The following is a 15,973-nucleotide window of genomic DNA, read 5'->3' as shown; positions in this document are numbered from 1 at the left end:
GGCCCTGAGCGAACGGCGCTCGGGGATGGAACCGCATTGTTCCCCTCCCGGCCCGGGCTGCAGGAGGCGCCGCGCTCCGGATTTTCTCATCTCGCCCTCCTCCCCTCGTTGCTGGGTTTAGGAGCGTCCCGTTCGTTTGGCTGTGGTTTCCAGTTGGACGCTGTCGGAAGTACGTGTTAAGACAAGCCCTGTACCGTGCAGCAAAGCCGTGTAATAATCGTGCAACTCGTATTCTTGTATAACTCCTCTGTCTGGCTGGGTGGCACCCAGGGGCGCTCCGTACCTGCAGTGCGGGATAAGGAGATGGGAGACACCGTGCTTCCCAATGCCAGGAACGGAATGGCAATGCCCGAACTGCTCCGGGTGTAGATCCGGTTCCTCGGCAGGGACACGGCACATCCCGAATGCATACGTGACAAAGGCCTTCTCCACCTTAAGCAGCGCTTTAAGCAGTAGCGGTCTGTCAGATTGCTTGTCACTTGTGAGTTTGCTTTTTCACAGATTGCTGCCACGTGATGTCAGGGGACAGCGACTGCACGAGGACCAGTCCATCCGCGGGGTCTCCGTCAGACACCGAGTTGCTGCCGGATCGGCCGAAGTATGTTTGCTCGCTGTCTCCTGATCTCGTTACCAAAGCCCGGGAGGAGCTCCAAGAGAAACCCGAATGGCGGCTCCGAGACGTGCAGGCGCTCCGAGACATGGTGTGCAAAGACTACCCCTCCCTGGGGACCTGCCTGGACGATGCCTTTTTGCTCAGGTTCCTCAGAGCCAGGAAATTCGATTATGACCGAGCGCTCCAGCTCCTGGTGAACTACCACAGCTGTCGGAGGAGCTGGCCTGAGGTCTTCAATAACTTGAAGCCTTCTGCAATAAAGCCTGTCCTGGAGTCTGGTTTTGTCACTGTGCTGCCCCGCCTGGACCCGGAGGGACGCCACGTTGTCTGCATCCGTCCAGGTACTGACATGCATGAGTAGCTTCTCTAACCCCGAGGCGTTTCTGGGCCCGAAATCTGTGTCCTGCTCTCCCGTGAGCACTGGCTAATTAGGCAGAGTGTGTGGGTGCTCTCTGAAATTGGAACAGCCAGCCTGTGCAGGGACTTTTGTCATCAGCCGACGTTATACCGGTTCCTTTTCCTGTCTCAGCAATAACTGCAGTTGAGTAAAAAACAAAATGCAGTGCGGTTTGCTGATGAAATGTTAGGTGATGCCAGAAGAATTACTGGCTAGTAACTCAGAATAAGACAGGGCTGCTGGCTTACAGTGAGAAGCTTGTAATTTGCTTTGATAATAAGTGGAGAGGAGCCTGTGACTTTGACTCCAGTGTAAACAATCAGAGGTTTCAATGTGCTTTTGGCACTGCCAGGCTTGCTGTAAGTTTGACTTCATTCGTTGTCCTCTTTTCCATTTACCTGCTTTCTTTCTGAGCTGAAGCTGCTTCAATCAGCTGTGCTGGGTGGAGATTGGGGTTCCTAAAACCGCTGCTTTGCTCCTTTTGCAGTAAACACGAGTTGCCATTGATCTCTTGCTTAAGAAAAGCTGCTCTGAACTAGAACTGTGGCTATTACAGACTTTTAAAGTCCAGAAAAATAGAAAATCAGTTTTTGGAATGTGTATTGTTAGCTTATATTTACTTTTCGACTTACCATCCATGTCTTGTAACCTCAGACAGATGGACACCCAGTAATTATCCGATTACTGAGAACATTCGTGCCATATACTTAACGTTAGAAAAACTCATTCAGTCCGAAGAGACCCAGGTGAATGGAATTGTAATCCTGGCAGACTACAAAGGAGTCAGCTTATCTAAGGCGTCTCATTTTGGTCCTTTTGTAGCCAAAAAAGTGATTGGAATTCTTCAGGTAAGACCTGAACCTGTGGGAAAATAAGTTTGTTCATTGTAAATGAATGCTTCTGTGTCTAAAAGAGTTCTTGACTGTATTACCAGAAACTGAAGCACCTTGGATTTTACTGGGAGAGTTAAGACATGTCCCTGCCCACACAGGGTTTCTCAGACCCTTTCCAGCTTCCCCTCATGTTTTGACTTCTGCATCCCTAAAACTAAATTTGCATTAGAACTGGAACAGAAGAGGGCAGCGCTGCAAGCAAGCAATGGGAACAGAGCCACTCAGTTTGGCCTAGCAGAGGACAGCCTTTTGCCCCAGTGCTGAGGAATAGCTGTTGGTATGCAGGTGGTTTGTGCTTAAAGATGGCTCTTCCAACCACAGTGGAGCATGTCACTCGGTGCTGGGTGAGTGCATGCCCAAAACCTGCTGCAGAGGAGGATTTCCATCCAGTCCCTGGCAGAGGAAGGGCTGCTTCAGCACAGGGGGCGGCAAGAGAGACTGCAATAAAAAGATCTCAGACTGCACGTTTGGAAGGAAAACAACAAAGAGCAATTTAGAGCAAGAGTATGAGCGCAGGCAGAGTTGTACCAAATAGGAAGGTGAAAGCATCAAGGTGGTAGGAAGTTCTGATGAGTTTTGTTCACATTCAACTCTGCTAGCTGAAGGACTGAGATGAGGCAAACTTGAATGGGTTTGGGTCCTCATTGCTTTTATTCTGGTCTGGGCTGGTTCTGTTCTTTGCTGCGTCTATAAGGGAATAAGGAAGGACAGGGGGAAATAGGAGTTCATGGAGATGAAACTAGCGAGGCTTTGAATGTCGTTATAAGAAGTCACATAGTCCTTTAATTAAGATCTAAATTATCATTAAACTGAGCCCACATTTAACTTGCACAGATGCAGTGATGGGTGTCCCCTTCTTTTAGAGGAAGTTATGAACAGAGCAAAGGTGAAGGCCAGAAGCTATGGCCTGAATAAACACGTTGCATCAGCCTTCCTGTGCAGCATCTCCTGAAGGAGCCAATTCATTGCTCCCAGCACGGCGTGCTCCCTCCTGAGAAGTTGGGATCGTTGCTCTGTAACTGCATCCTCAGCAGGGCTGGGAACACCCCAAGGACAGTGACTGCCCAGGCATGTTTTCCAGGGGAGATGAACGACGTAGGGATGAAGATTTACTGGCAGCAGTACATTTCCCAGTGCAAGGGCACCGTGTGCAGTTTTCTCATCCCTTGGCTTCATGCCCACAGCTCTCATACTGCTCCCTATGAGAAGGTGCATTTCTGTTTCCTCAATGGTTTATGTTTTTATCTCAGATGGAAGTTTGGAAACCAGGGGGTTGTGCTGGCAGGCAGTCTCAGGACATATAAAAAAAGAGGAAAATAACAAATGTTTTTTAAACTGCACTATAAAAATCTTCTTTACCCTTCAGGATGGATTTCCCATTCGAATAAAAGCTGTTAACATAATAAACGAACCTCGTATATTCAAAGGCATTTTTGCCATCATCAAGCCTTTTCTGAAGGAAAAGATAGCAAACCGGGTAAGGATTTGTGTCATTTTAACACTAATGCTAATGTTTGTAAGTTCCTTGCTCAGCCCCTGCAAGTGAAGCCTGTTGAAGAACGATGGTGCCATTTACTTGATTGAACTGGACTTGAATGTAATATCGGTATAAGAAGATTAATGATGCTTTGTGTATGTTTAGGACATTGACTCCAGCCCTGGGGTTGCATTGTCCTGGCCAGTAACGCTGTGTGTTTATAAGGTGGTGTCACAGGGAGCTGTTGTCCTCTCCTTGCTTTTCTCCCTTAGCCAAGTATCCAGCACAGCCCTGGGTGGGTGCTGTACGACTGGATGTAGCTGCAGAGGATGATGGCCCTTTCCATGAAGGAAAAATACTGTCAGCCCACAAATAACTTGGGGATTAGTTGAACCTAGAATGTCTGCAGACACATCTCAAGCCTTTCTTGCTGGGCTTTATGCTGCTCTAGACTTGGTTCATCTCAAGCCTTCTCACAAGTGTGTCTAACAGCACCTGCCCACTGCTGTATGCTGACACTTGCACATAAAGCCACCCCTTCTAAAATTTGCTCTTTAATTCAAAGCAAGCTCTTTAACTGATAGTAATATGCCACAAAGTATTTGATATGCATTAATAAAATTATTTTTGGCTTTCTTCTTTAGTTTTTTCTTCATGGCTCTGACCTGAATTCTCTTCATCAAAACATTCCTCCAGTGATTCTCCCTGAAGAATACGGGGGCACTGCAGGGAAGCTGGACATCTCAGCATGGAATGAGCTGCTGCTGGCCTCCGAAGAGGATTTCCTGCATGATTTCTCACAGCTGGTTCTCCCGTGTGACAGCTCTCCCCATGACATGCTAGTGAGTGGGGATGCTGATGAGAAGCAGTGTGATGATTCCTTGCGAGGCATGAAACCTCAGCTCTATTACTGCTACTAACAGGTGAAGGGAAGCTTTATAGCAGTGAAGACCTCTTCTGTTCTCATAGGTGATGTTGTGAACTCTGCCTTACTCCTAAACCTGCAGTTTAGGAACAGACTGCTGAGGCACTTTACACTGTAGAACCAAAGGAAGCTGAAGAGGGCACAGTGGGAGCAGGGCAGAGTTTGCAGAGGATAATGGGAAAGAGCATACAGTTACCAAGTTACATAGAATACCTACAGCTAGTCAGCCTTTGGGGAAGATGCAAACTTGCCAATTTCTTCTAATTATCAAAACAGAAACGCAGGTTGGTAAGTTTTGATAGTTTCTTCTCCCCACCCCAGTTAAAAGTGGCAGTTTACTAGCTTTATGGCTGTCCATTCCCTTCTCCTTCTGAAAACACCCATAATCCAAGAAAAACAACTGTCAGTTGCTTCTGAACCCTGTGAAATGTGGTTCTGTCAGTGGAGATTGCTTAAAACCATAAGCGTTTAACTTGGCCTGTCCCCTATCACTGGGTTCAGGTTGTGAGTTGGCATTTCTGGACTATCTGAATGAATATTTGGCTCAGATTAACACAGAAAGCATTCTTATCTATGAATAGCAGTATGGAAATTCTCTGAAACTTTCTCACAGAAAGAAGTTAACTATTAAAACAGCAATATCAAGGCTTAGTATAAACAGAAGCAATCTTCACTTTCAGAAGACGGTGAATTTCTCAGATCAGGTAATGAGACTTTTGATTAAATACAAGTTCAGATACTGAGGTTTGGGAACCAAATGTGAAAAACTGTCACCCACCTTTCCACATTATCAGTTGTTCTTGGTCAGTAACTCATACGCAGAATTTGTAAGGCAGCTTTGTAGCAGCTGGCATGATGTACAGGAGGCAATACTCCACGTAGGAAAGCAAGGTGCTTCTTGAGCTTGCTATGTTGGACAGAATTTGAATTTAAGTCTTTGTGAAACCAAATGCAGACAGGCTATTTGAAAGCACATTCTTAAATTTTCTGGTATTGTAGCATTATTTTATTTTTTTTTACTGTGCTTGTCTGCACTTTTGTGAAATGTTACAACTCTGGTTTCTGCTTTGTTGATCTCTTTTGTCTTTAGTTGTCATGTTCTTGTATGAAGCTAAACTTGAATCTCATCTCTGTAATATTTACCCATAACTTGTATGCCTGTGCTTAGAGGTCTTCATCTAGAAGCAGCACTCCAGTGTCACATCAGGGTAAAGTATCCTACGTTTTAATCACCCGTTCCCACTCTCTAAGTTCCATCTGTTTAAGTGGTCTAGAATTAGAGCTGAACTGTCAGCACACTCTTTGCACATGTTCTTCTGCACTCGAGAAGTGTAGAGATGGGTAACCTCACTAGAAACAAGAAAGCACACCCAGTTTTTTCAAGGTGAAATATTTCACTGCTTGGTGAAAAAGAACATCCCTTCTACCAGGGGACTTATCTGTAGAGTGCTTCCTCTGGCTGAAATCCTTATTTAGTGCCAAGTGTGACCTACGCACCAACAATGTTGCTGTAAATGTAAGAAAAAAACCTGATATCTTGAGAATTTCAGACATTCGTTTTTCAAAGTGCCAAATTCTGTCTTGAATGTCTTTTTCCCTCTCAGACCCCCTACAGCATGACTGCACTGCCGAAACCTCCTCTGCCACCACAGGCATGGCTTGCTGACCTGGCAGCAGATGTCATCCAGAATCTTGGGGTGCCAAATGCCAGACCTCTCATCTAAGCACTATAAAAGCAGATCAGGTTTTGAGAAGGGGTGAGCAATGAGGCTTATTCCTCAGTGGCAGTCCAGAATTTCAGTGTGAGTAAGGAACTCATCACTCAACCTGCTTTAGAAGGTATAAAGAAATCAATTTCCCTCATTTATAGCATTTTTTTCCCTACCTTTATAAGTCTTACTCCTCTTTGAGGGTTGTGACCTTAGGCATAGGCTTAAAAAAAACCAAACCCTTCCTTCTACATAAAATAAAGTTAAAAAAGTACTGCTAGGAAGTTTTTCTTCATTTTTGACCAAAATGAGATGCATGTTTTGCAGAGATTTGATTTCTTTGTGCCATGTAGCAAGACATTAGTATGCAGGCCATGACTTAAAAAGGTAAGTGGCTGCCCACACTGTTTACCTGAGAGAACATAGAGGTTGGTCTGGTCTTTATAGCCTTTGAATGCCTCTAAATTCCAGCCACAATATACAACCTTTAGAAAAAAAGCTGTTTTGACAGCTCTGTTAGAAAAGCTATTTTTCACTTATCCACTTATTTAAATACTGGAGAAGGAAGCTGAATAATCAAAATTCAGTGTAATATCCATCACATGAAAAAAGGGGCAGTCAGCAGAAGGCTGCACCTGAGGAACCTTTAAAGGAACCAATCCCTTTTTCAGGCTCATATATTCTCTTGCAGGGTAAGTAAAACAAATCCATCTCACCTACCCCTTTTCTCCTGTGCTTACAGAAAAATGAAATCATTTTTTTAAATCTTCAACATAATAGAAAATGATACATTATCCAAGCTGAAAACAGCTTGTGTTACACCTCCAAAACTTCTTAAAGCTGCATCCTTTATGTCACGATACATCACTTAAGCCACACTTATCACAAGTCTTTAACTATTACTTCTAGATTTGTTCTTCCTTGGCTTTAGAACTTACTTAAGCTGCCTGTCTAAGCCTTTCTAGATTTGAAGCCAGTGCTCAGGGAGCACAGCTGTTTTATGTGCACCTGACTACAAAACTGAGAGCATTCTTTGAGCTTTAGCACTTGCCAGCAAAGAAAAAAATCTGTTCCCAAAATGTATCATGTCAGGTTTGGAAAATAATCACTTGCTTTAACTGTAGAGAGAAGAGAATAGGTAGGAAAAACCGTTTAATTTAGGGGGTTTGGTTCCTCTTCCCCCTGCCCACTTCTTCACAGCACTGGAACTGATCTGGTATTTTATTCTGCTTGACAGAACTTTGTTTTCAGAGGTTATATGCCTCTGGAGAGCCATCCCTGCCAAGTCCAACACGTGACAAGGAACTGTACTCAAACTGTATGGGGTAACCATGGCTTTCAGCATGACATGGGACAAGAGTTAGCTGCACACTGTACATAAAAATACTTGAATTTATACTCTTGCAGTGGGTGTTATAAACCCTGAGGTATTTTCAGGACATGGGTTGATGTTTTGGTTGTTGTTTTTGTTAAATGTCATTTTGGCATGAATTAATCACGGTGTTACTCAAACTAATAATTTTGCCTTTTGTTGTATGTGGGCCTAGAGGTGTTGGATAGTCAAGTGTACATGTTATTTTGACAAAATCTTATTTTTATATTGCATTTTATAAAAATGGAGTGGTCAAAATATGTAATTTTATGATGCATGACTGGGTGATTAAATACATTACTGTAACAGCTGCTAATTTTGTTACTTCCCATACAGTCGTCTTGTGTCATCTTGGGGTATTTCACTGCAAAAGGGAATGGCATTGTACACTTAACTCCACACTAAAACATGGCTGCAACCAAGCATAACTGCCAGAGTATTATATTGCAAGAGAAGCTGCTTTTTACTGCAGAACTAAATTTTTTACTTGAATGATAACTGAGCAATTTCAAGGAATAGGATGTGACATTCAGAAAAGTTTCAGAGAAGATGCAGGTTGTTTCAAAAGAAATATATTGTGATTTACTGTTGACATGGAGAAAGTGTCCAGTCACATCCCCATGGTGACTGCAGCAGCTGAACAGCTAGTTAACATTTTAATCATATAAATAATACTTTGCCTTAGAGAATAACTGCCTCAATCCTTAACACTTCTCAACAGAGCTGGGAGAGTTCCAGTAGTTAGTCTATTTTATTCAAATGAGTTTACAGTGCAAATACCGTAGTGCCAATAATAATCATTTCATATACACTTTTAAAAGCATATTAGACCAGTGAAAATTAATTAGAAGCTCTATTTTTCCACCATAATCATTAAGTTGTTTAAGCTAGTCTTACACTCACTGCTTAATATTTGGCAAACATACTACCAAATAAGTTATCATGGAAATTGCCTCTTTGAAGGGGCAAGCTTGTGCTTAAAGGAGTTAGAGTTAACAGCTTTTCAGCCTCAAAGGTTGGTTGTTTTGGTGGGGAATTAGGGGCTTTTGCCACACCATAGAAAGGTAAGTATCATTTAAATAAACTGCTTTAAATAAACTTGTGTAGTGAAATGTAGAAATTAAACAGTGTGGCTTACACCTCAAGGAAGAAGTGTTAGCAGCAGTGCACTATGCTGAACATAATTTGTTCTTTAAAATATATTACTTCATATTTAGATAAATTTTATTTTGTTTAATACTAAGGTTGGGGCTACTGGACATAAATTTTCTTTTGTGCTTTGACAGCACAGCAGTAGTGAGCTTTATAAATGCAGTAATAAGATAACCATGACATAAGGTTAAAATAGAAAGGTAACTGAGAATTTTGATCCTGCAGCAAGCATTGTGCAATACTTAACTGTGCATCCACCCACATGTTAATATTGACATAAGAAAAGACAGTATTTGCCTTAATAACTAAAGCAATACATAAACATTTTGGCTTTAAGCAAAGAATTCCCCACTTCTGTAGGCTCAGGCAGATGCAGCTATTTAACTGAAGTCCCTGTTAGTAAGGACAAGGGGAGCCACCAGGGTCCAAAGGTAGAGAAGGAGACAAACCCAGCTGGAGGTTATCTTCACCCACACGGCTGGCCACTTACTTGTCATTGTTTTAAAATCCGCATCAGGGCTGAAAAGCAAAGAAATAAGTTATTAGATTTAGAAGATGCTTTCCTCTATTCCTTCTATTTCTCAAATCAACTTGAAATTCAGAGAACTCCTGGACACTCCAGTATCAGGGCCTTTGTGCCAGACTGGTGAGACAGCCAGCAGTTTCCCATGGCTCCTTGGGCCTTTTGCTCTCTATTCCACTTTCAAACTAGATTGGCTTGCATACACTGATGTGCTGTTCTTAAAAGTCTTCCAGTGAGCTGTGCAATGGACTCTTGCTAGCTGCTGCTCCACAAGCATATTTGTTAATTTACACAATGTAGCAGTTGTGGGAAAAGTTATTGTAAGCTGCAAAAGCTGAGGGGATGTCCAAGCACTCCCAGCAGATCTGGGGAAACATCTCTTTAAGCAGCATGTCCCTGCATAGCTTTCCCAGACTGACAGAGCCAGTAGGATTGGCTTATGGCTAGCCTGAGACAGGCTCCCAGGAGACCACTTTTCTTGTATGTAGATTATCTTATATGTATCCTTCCTGCTGCTTGCATCGCAGAGTTTGGTAAGCACACTTAACACCTTTGCAGAAGAGGCACTCCACTAGGAGCACAATGATTTTTTGTCTTTTTATGCAGGTTTTTTTATATCCTTAATTCAGCAACTCAAAAATGACAAGCCACAACTAATGTAACTGGCACAGGGACAGCACCTTAATCAGCTTGTCAGGAGTAGCCTGAGCAGGAGCTTCCCACCCTCCTAGAAATGCTGGCAAGGGCATGCAACTTGTCAATTTCTGTCTTGCTCCTACCTGTACCAGTTTGTGAGTGTCATCATGATGTAAAGAGAGGCAAGAAAGAGCATGAAGTGAAAGAAGGCATAGTTGTACTGAACACCATCTTTTTCATTATCCACGACACGGCGCACTTCTCCTTCCTCTGCAGCCCCGCTGCCTGCTCCCCCAGCCTCCTCCAGAATGGCACTATCACTCGCAGACAGAGTCAGTTTGTTCACTTGGCTGTTACTTGAAGAGCGAATACTGCAGCGTAACCCAAAGAAAAACATGGTCAAAAACTCCCTTTTCAAGTAGCTACGTTTGCTAATAAAACAAGAAGCGGATGGCAGTGAAAGTCAGAACTAGCAAATAACACTGGTGAAGTCCATCTGAAAACCACAAAGATGCTCCTTACATCTGAGCTTTTGTTAAAACAAACAAAACCAACACAGCAGTTCTAGTCCAGGCCTTGTACTACATTTTGCTGTGTTATGGAGCTGGGCAATAAAGCTTATGGTCGTCCACAAAACAGAATGCAGTTTTTTTAGTTGTATTGGGCCTGAGACCACAGTATATGAACAAAGCAGGTATTTTTACTGGGCCACAGTCAAATGAGAAAGACAGACAAACCCCAGTCGTTTACTATTTGATAGCAGTGCAGATCCTACCTGGAATACAGGAGGCAGAAGACAAATATAACCAATCCAACAATACTCTGGGCATCCCACCACTGCAGGGACTTGGGTGGAGCTGGAGTAGCAGGTATGACAGTGGTATTTGCTGAAGCAATTGTAGGTGTAGCTATCTGAGTAATGATGTTCAGCAAACTTGGGTTACAGTTCCGTTCTGAAAGGAATTTTGAGGCAAATTAAGACTAGATGAGCTTCAACAGCTTCAGTTAAGGCAGAAGTTTATAGTTTACCATTCCCTTTAACTGCTCATCTCTGATTCCCTATAGGTAACAACAGCACGCAATGTCTTTTCCCCTTCTTGTGAGTTAGGCAATGTTTTATTATTTAAATAAAGAAATCAGAATATCTGATTTATTTCCTTTCTCTTCACAAAAAGACCAGTTTAGTTCTGGAAAGAGACAAACTGACATTTCATAGTTAAGATAGAATCTAATGAAAAAGTAAAGCTATCTAGACAGAAGATCAGCAGTCCTCACGCAGTGATCTGTACTGAGTCACACCAGTGATTTCACACTAATACATGTTACACAGAACAAATCTGTTGCTTACCAGGCTCGTTGGACATGGCTGACCAAGTGAGATACATGGTGTAAAGAGTAATAATAGAGGACTGGAGGAGGCCAGATCGAGGCTGATATTCCTGTTGAAAGACAAGCCGACATAAAAAGGGCAGTTTCTACCTGTAGTTAAATGAATGCCTATGAATTTCAGTTTTCAGAAATGCTTTGGGCTTCATACAGTTTTAAAAAAACAGGAGTAATAACACTTACAGTAATATAATTCACAGAACAAGCAACTCAAACACAAAGCAGGACTAAAGAAACCAAACCCAGATCTTCTGTGCTCAAGACTCAGTTACAGATTTTTCCTGAGATAACCCCAACTTGCTTAACAGTTTTGTGGATATGAACGTAGTATGCAATTTGGAGCACTACCAGTTTAGAATCAAGTAACATGAAAGCTATTCCATTCTTATATTGCTTTTTCCCTTATGGGTTCTTTGTTCTGCCAGCACGTTCACCAATAAAGCCATGCCAGCAATGATGCCCATGGAAATTTAACTTCAAAACAACGTTAGCAAAAATAATAATAAAAAAAAAAAAGCCTATCTTCAGGAAACACATCACTACAGAATGCATTGGTCTCAGAGCTTCTTTTTTTTTTTTTTTTTTTTAAACTTAACACAATTAATCTATATTCCTTAAATATCCCCAGCTAGCATTGTTATGATAGCCAAGCATTAGAATTCTGCCTGGCTGCATTGGTATGACACCCTTCTTACTTTCTTGCTTTGTATACCAGAATAAAAGAAAGAAAAGCAGTACCTGAACTTTTGGAATGATGGAAACGACAGATACAGCAAAGCACAGGATCATATTAAAGCTTATGAAGAATTTGTTTTCAGTGCAATCCTCAGGTGTTGTATAGAAAACATAAAAGAGCACAACAAAAACCACTGACAAGCCATAGAACAAGCTTGTACAGGACAGCAGAGCTGGAGGGAGGAAAAAAAACTATTAGAATAAAGACAAAGCTTTAACAGTACATCTAGGGTGATTTAAAGGTTAACTATCAGTAAAGGGACCATCCCCCTCCCTCACTTCCAAACCTGGTTAAGAAAGCTAGAGTAGCAGAAGGCATTTTTATTAAATGTAGCCAACGTGGCCAGATGCCTGCTTTGGTTCTCTAGGCAGCGTGGCTCAGAGAAAAGCCAGTGCTTTCATCAGGGGAACAAGATCTGTTTTCTGGATGCAGTTCAGCTGGTCAAAAGCCAGAGTGTCAAAAAGGACAGCACTTTCTGCACACTTCCCATGGGCTGAAGGCCAGCGTTTACATTTTCATTCTTGTATGTTCTTGATATGAAGCTAGAACATGCTGTTACAGCATTGACATCTATGAACAAAGAACCACAACTATTAGCATTAATTTCAGGAGAGAAGTTAGCGACGTGCCAAGGCACTGCAGCCACAATCACTGACATAACTGACCTTCTGAGTCAACAAGGTGATAAAACAAAGAACTGAAGAGAACCAGGCTGCTAGCTCGGCACTCACACTGCAGACTGGACAAGTTAAGCATTGTTTATTATGACTGTCAGATCTGCTAGTCACAAGCCTAGAATATTTGGCATTTTATTTAATGAAAAAAAGGCAACTCCGGTTATTAATTCCAAATGTTTACAGCAGTGACTCATGAAGACTGTATAGTATAATACTAAGATATGTTTGCAAAGTAGTACATGATATTCTGCAGACTCCTGACCAGCCAAAACAAATCCCCGCCAGTTTAAGATTCCTACCTGCATACCAACACTTAGAATTTCCCTCCTCCATTCTCCCAACCCAGCTCTCATTCCAGGAGTGAGCAAAGTCCACAAGAAACACCAACTGGATAAGAATGAAGCAGAAGGCTCCGCAAACACCAATAGCAAACCAGGCTAGAAAAAGGAGTAACAAAACAAGCTTTATTGTCATCATTTACATGCTAAGCCAGGAAAAAGGATAAAAGCTACTTCTACTCCAGACAATTAACAAAAAACCCCAAAACTATATACTAACCTATTCACTTTGGCCTCTGTCCTGCAGAAGCATGCAAGGAGACTGCTATTTCAAGCATGACTACAGTAGCTGATAGGCATGGAAATGTTTAGCCCAAGGTGTTGAATGAATTTAAGATCTAACACGAGACATGTTTGTGTACATTGTAATGCCACATTTATCTGAGGCTCAACAACTCTCTTGAGGTTCCTGTAATGTGGCCAGACAGTAAAAATATCTTGCAGAGATTTCTCAGAGACTCTAGGGCATTATTTTGCATTAATCACAGTCAGCATTCTGAGATGCCTCCAATCAAAACCGCATCAGAAGTCTCTTCCCAGAAGCTGACATAACAGAGTACTGAATTAGTAATACATAGCACCTATGCACTTGGAAGAGATTGTTTACTGCCATTAATTCAGTTGATCACCATAACATTATTAAGAAGTAGGACAGAACCTATGTTTTCTACAACGTAACTTCCACTATCACAACTAGAGCCCAGGAAGCCTGTGATAAAGTTTGGGTTTACTAAACAGAATTTTATGATTTTGATTTAACTGTACCTCTTGTGAAAGGCCCTTCAGGAATGTAAAATGCTCCGACCATGATGCCCACAATGGCAGCTATTTTGAAGAACCAGAACCTTTAGAAGAAGAAAGTTGAAAGCATGGGTATTACTCTGCATACAACATTCAAGTTTTACAAGATCTGCAAGCAGCCCACTATGCACAGATGAATGCCTAAGAAATAAAGCAAGAAGTTTTGTGTAGTGGGATTAGAAGTAAACAAGTTCACTAAATTGGGGAAAAAAGGGTAAATGCAGCATTGCACCTAGGGCAACAGGAAGGGCTGGGAGCCCACAGGCTAAAGGGTTCTGGCACAGGAGCTCCTGCCCCAACCAAATAGACATGAGTCAGCAGCACATCCTCACTGGGAGGAAGGCTAACTCTGCACCATTAAGTTTGGAGAAGGGAGAAGCAAGATCTAATTATTGCGTTCAACGGTCTGAAGAAAGGTGTTAAGGCCTTGCACTGCATGCAGACTCTTCTGACTGAGTCAGACTGGCCCGTGAATAACCCAGCAAATGCAGACAGCACAAGGAAGGGGATACATAATAAACAATATCCAGCATCTCTGCTGAAACACAGAGAAGATGATCACCTCCTTTTTGTGTTAGCAGTGATGCTTAGCTTCCCATTACACTGATTAAGTTACACAAACAGGAAGCCTTTTAAAAGACTTAAGTATACTCTTTATCCAGTTCCAAGGAAAGGTCAAACCATCAACATATACTCAAACAATTTCTTTGTTGAACACAACGGCAAACTTGAGAAGGAAAGAAGTTAGAAGACCAGACGGCCAGCTTACAGACATACCCATTGTGCACCGCAGCTCTTGGATCATTACTTGTTTTCACAGCTATCATGAGCAGAGAGAAGGCAAAGAAAAACACCGCCATGGCAAAGCTGATTCGGTAGACAGCTCTGTATCCAACAAACACATCACAGCTGACAAAGCCATTCAGATGTGGGATCCGAGTGTGAAGCCCCTCATCACAAAATCCAGGTACCTGAGTAAATGAGCAAAGACAAATTTAGCTGTGAACTCACTTCTGTATTTGCAATTACATTCTTTAAGCTTTCTAACAGGTATGGTTCCCAGTCAGCTCTCCTCTGGAAAATCTGTCACAAAATACTTTCTGCTCAGCCACCCTGCACAGACCTTACGGCCATTTTTCTTTCTCCAGGTCACCACTACAAGCATTCAAAACATTCAGAAAGATTAAGATGGAAAGCTGCAGATGTTGGCAGTAACGCCTGAGAAGCGTCAGGCCTGGTTGAGTTTCAGTTTCATAAATGAAGGGACCCTCCCACGTCAGGAAGCACATTTAGGTGTTGTGCCTCCTTTGTGTTCCATTCCAAGTAAAACCAATCAACAGCCATTTGCACAAACTCCAGATACGCAAACAGTAAACAAGAGATTTTCTTCTCCATACCTTTTTCAGCTGTTCCTCCATCCCCGGTGCCAGCATAATGCAGGCAACAGCCGTGCTAAGGAGGAGGAGGAGGGCATAGATGAGGCGCGTCACGGTGGAGTTCTTGCTGTTGGGACAGCATCGGCACAGCAGGCAGGAGGCACCGCCGCACAGACAGGGAATCTGAAGAAACACAAACGCTGAGCGCGCTGCCTGGGGGCTGGGGTCGGCTGTGCAACCACACCGGGACGGGAACAGCTCCACTCGCAATGGGGTCACGCTCGGTCCGCGGTTCTGAGCGACCCCGCGTTTGGTACGGCCCCATACGACACGATCCGGGCTCCCTCTGCCCCACAGCCCTGCGGTTCGCTACCTCCCGGCGTCCGCTCCACCCCAGGGAGCAAAATCCGGGCCGCGGTCCCTGACGAGGCCAGACCTCCGCCCACCAGACTCGCCCCGCAAACCCTCTTCACCTCGAGACCCCCGCCGCCATAGCTACAGTTGAGGGAAGGAAAACCGACCGGAATGGAGCGGGGTCGAGCTGCCCCGCCGCCACTCACCCAGCTGGCCAAGGAGCAAACCCCCAGCACCGCCCCCATGGCGCCGCCGCCACCACCGGACCCGCCGGCCACTTCCTGCTTCCGCCCTCAGACCGGGCGTCAGGTGACCGCCCCCTGTGCCTCCGCCGCCTCTCATTGGCTATGCCCTCCATGCCGCTCGCCAATAGGATGGAGCCGCGGGCGGAAAGATCGGAACGGCCAGCCAAGGGCAAAAGGAATTGGGGGGGTGGTGGTGGGGGCATTTGAACTGTTCGTTCTTGAGAGGCTATAAGGAGCAAGGCGCTGATTGGTTGAAAGGCTTAGGTTTTGAGTGATTCTATTAGCAAAATAACCAACGAGAGAGACTGATCGCCGTGAGGAAGGTGATTGGCATTTCTCGTAGCCATTCAGTACCTCTCTCTC

General features: G+C 43.5%; 2 protein-coding genes across 2 annotated transcripts; one reads left to right on the top strand and one right to left on the bottom strand.

Moving 5' to 3' along the window:
• Positions 1-8: 8 nt before the first annotated feature.
• TTPAL (alpha tocopherol transfer protein like) lies at positions 9-7,702 on the top strand. The gene is made up of 5 exons (XM_003211979.4): positions 9-169; positions 502-954; positions 1,665-1,858; positions 3,270-3,380; positions 4,025-7,702. The coding sequence occupies exons 2-5, from the start codon at positions 516-518 to the stop codon at positions 4,298-4,300; spliced, it is 1,020 nt and encodes a 339-aa protein (XP_003212027.1). The 5' UTR covers positions 9-169; positions 502-515; the 3' UTR covers positions 4,301-7,702.
• A 240-nt stretch (positions 7,703-7,942) lies between these two features.
• SERINC3 (serine incorporator 3) lies at positions 7,943-15,665 on the bottom strand. Its single transcript, XM_003211978.4, has 10 exons — positions 15,572-15,665; positions 15,033-15,194; positions 14,413-14,606; positions 13,600-13,679; positions 12,796-12,933; positions 11,822-11,991; positions 11,046-11,136; positions 10,473-10,650; positions 9,841-10,068; positions 7,943-9,057 (listed from the first exon to the last, which is right to left on the bottom strand). The coding sequence occupies exons 1-10, from the start codon at positions 15,608-15,610 to the stop codon at positions 8,919-8,921; spliced, it is 1,419 nt and encodes a 472-aa protein (XP_003212026.2). The 5' UTR covers positions 15,611-15,665; the 3' UTR covers positions 7,943-8,918.
• Positions 15,666-15,973: the final 308 nt, after the last annotated feature.

This window comes from Meleagris gallopavo, chromosome 22 (assembly GCF_000146605.3).
Source record: "Meleagris gallopavo isolate NT-WF06-2002-E0010 breed Aviagen turkey brand Nicholas breeding stock chromosome 22, Turkey_5.1, whole genome shotgun sequence".
Lineage (NCBI taxonomy): Eukaryota > Metazoa > Chordata > Aves > Galliformes > Phasianidae > Meleagris > Meleagris gallopavo.
This window is presented reverse-complemented; position numbering and strand designations above follow the sequence as displayed.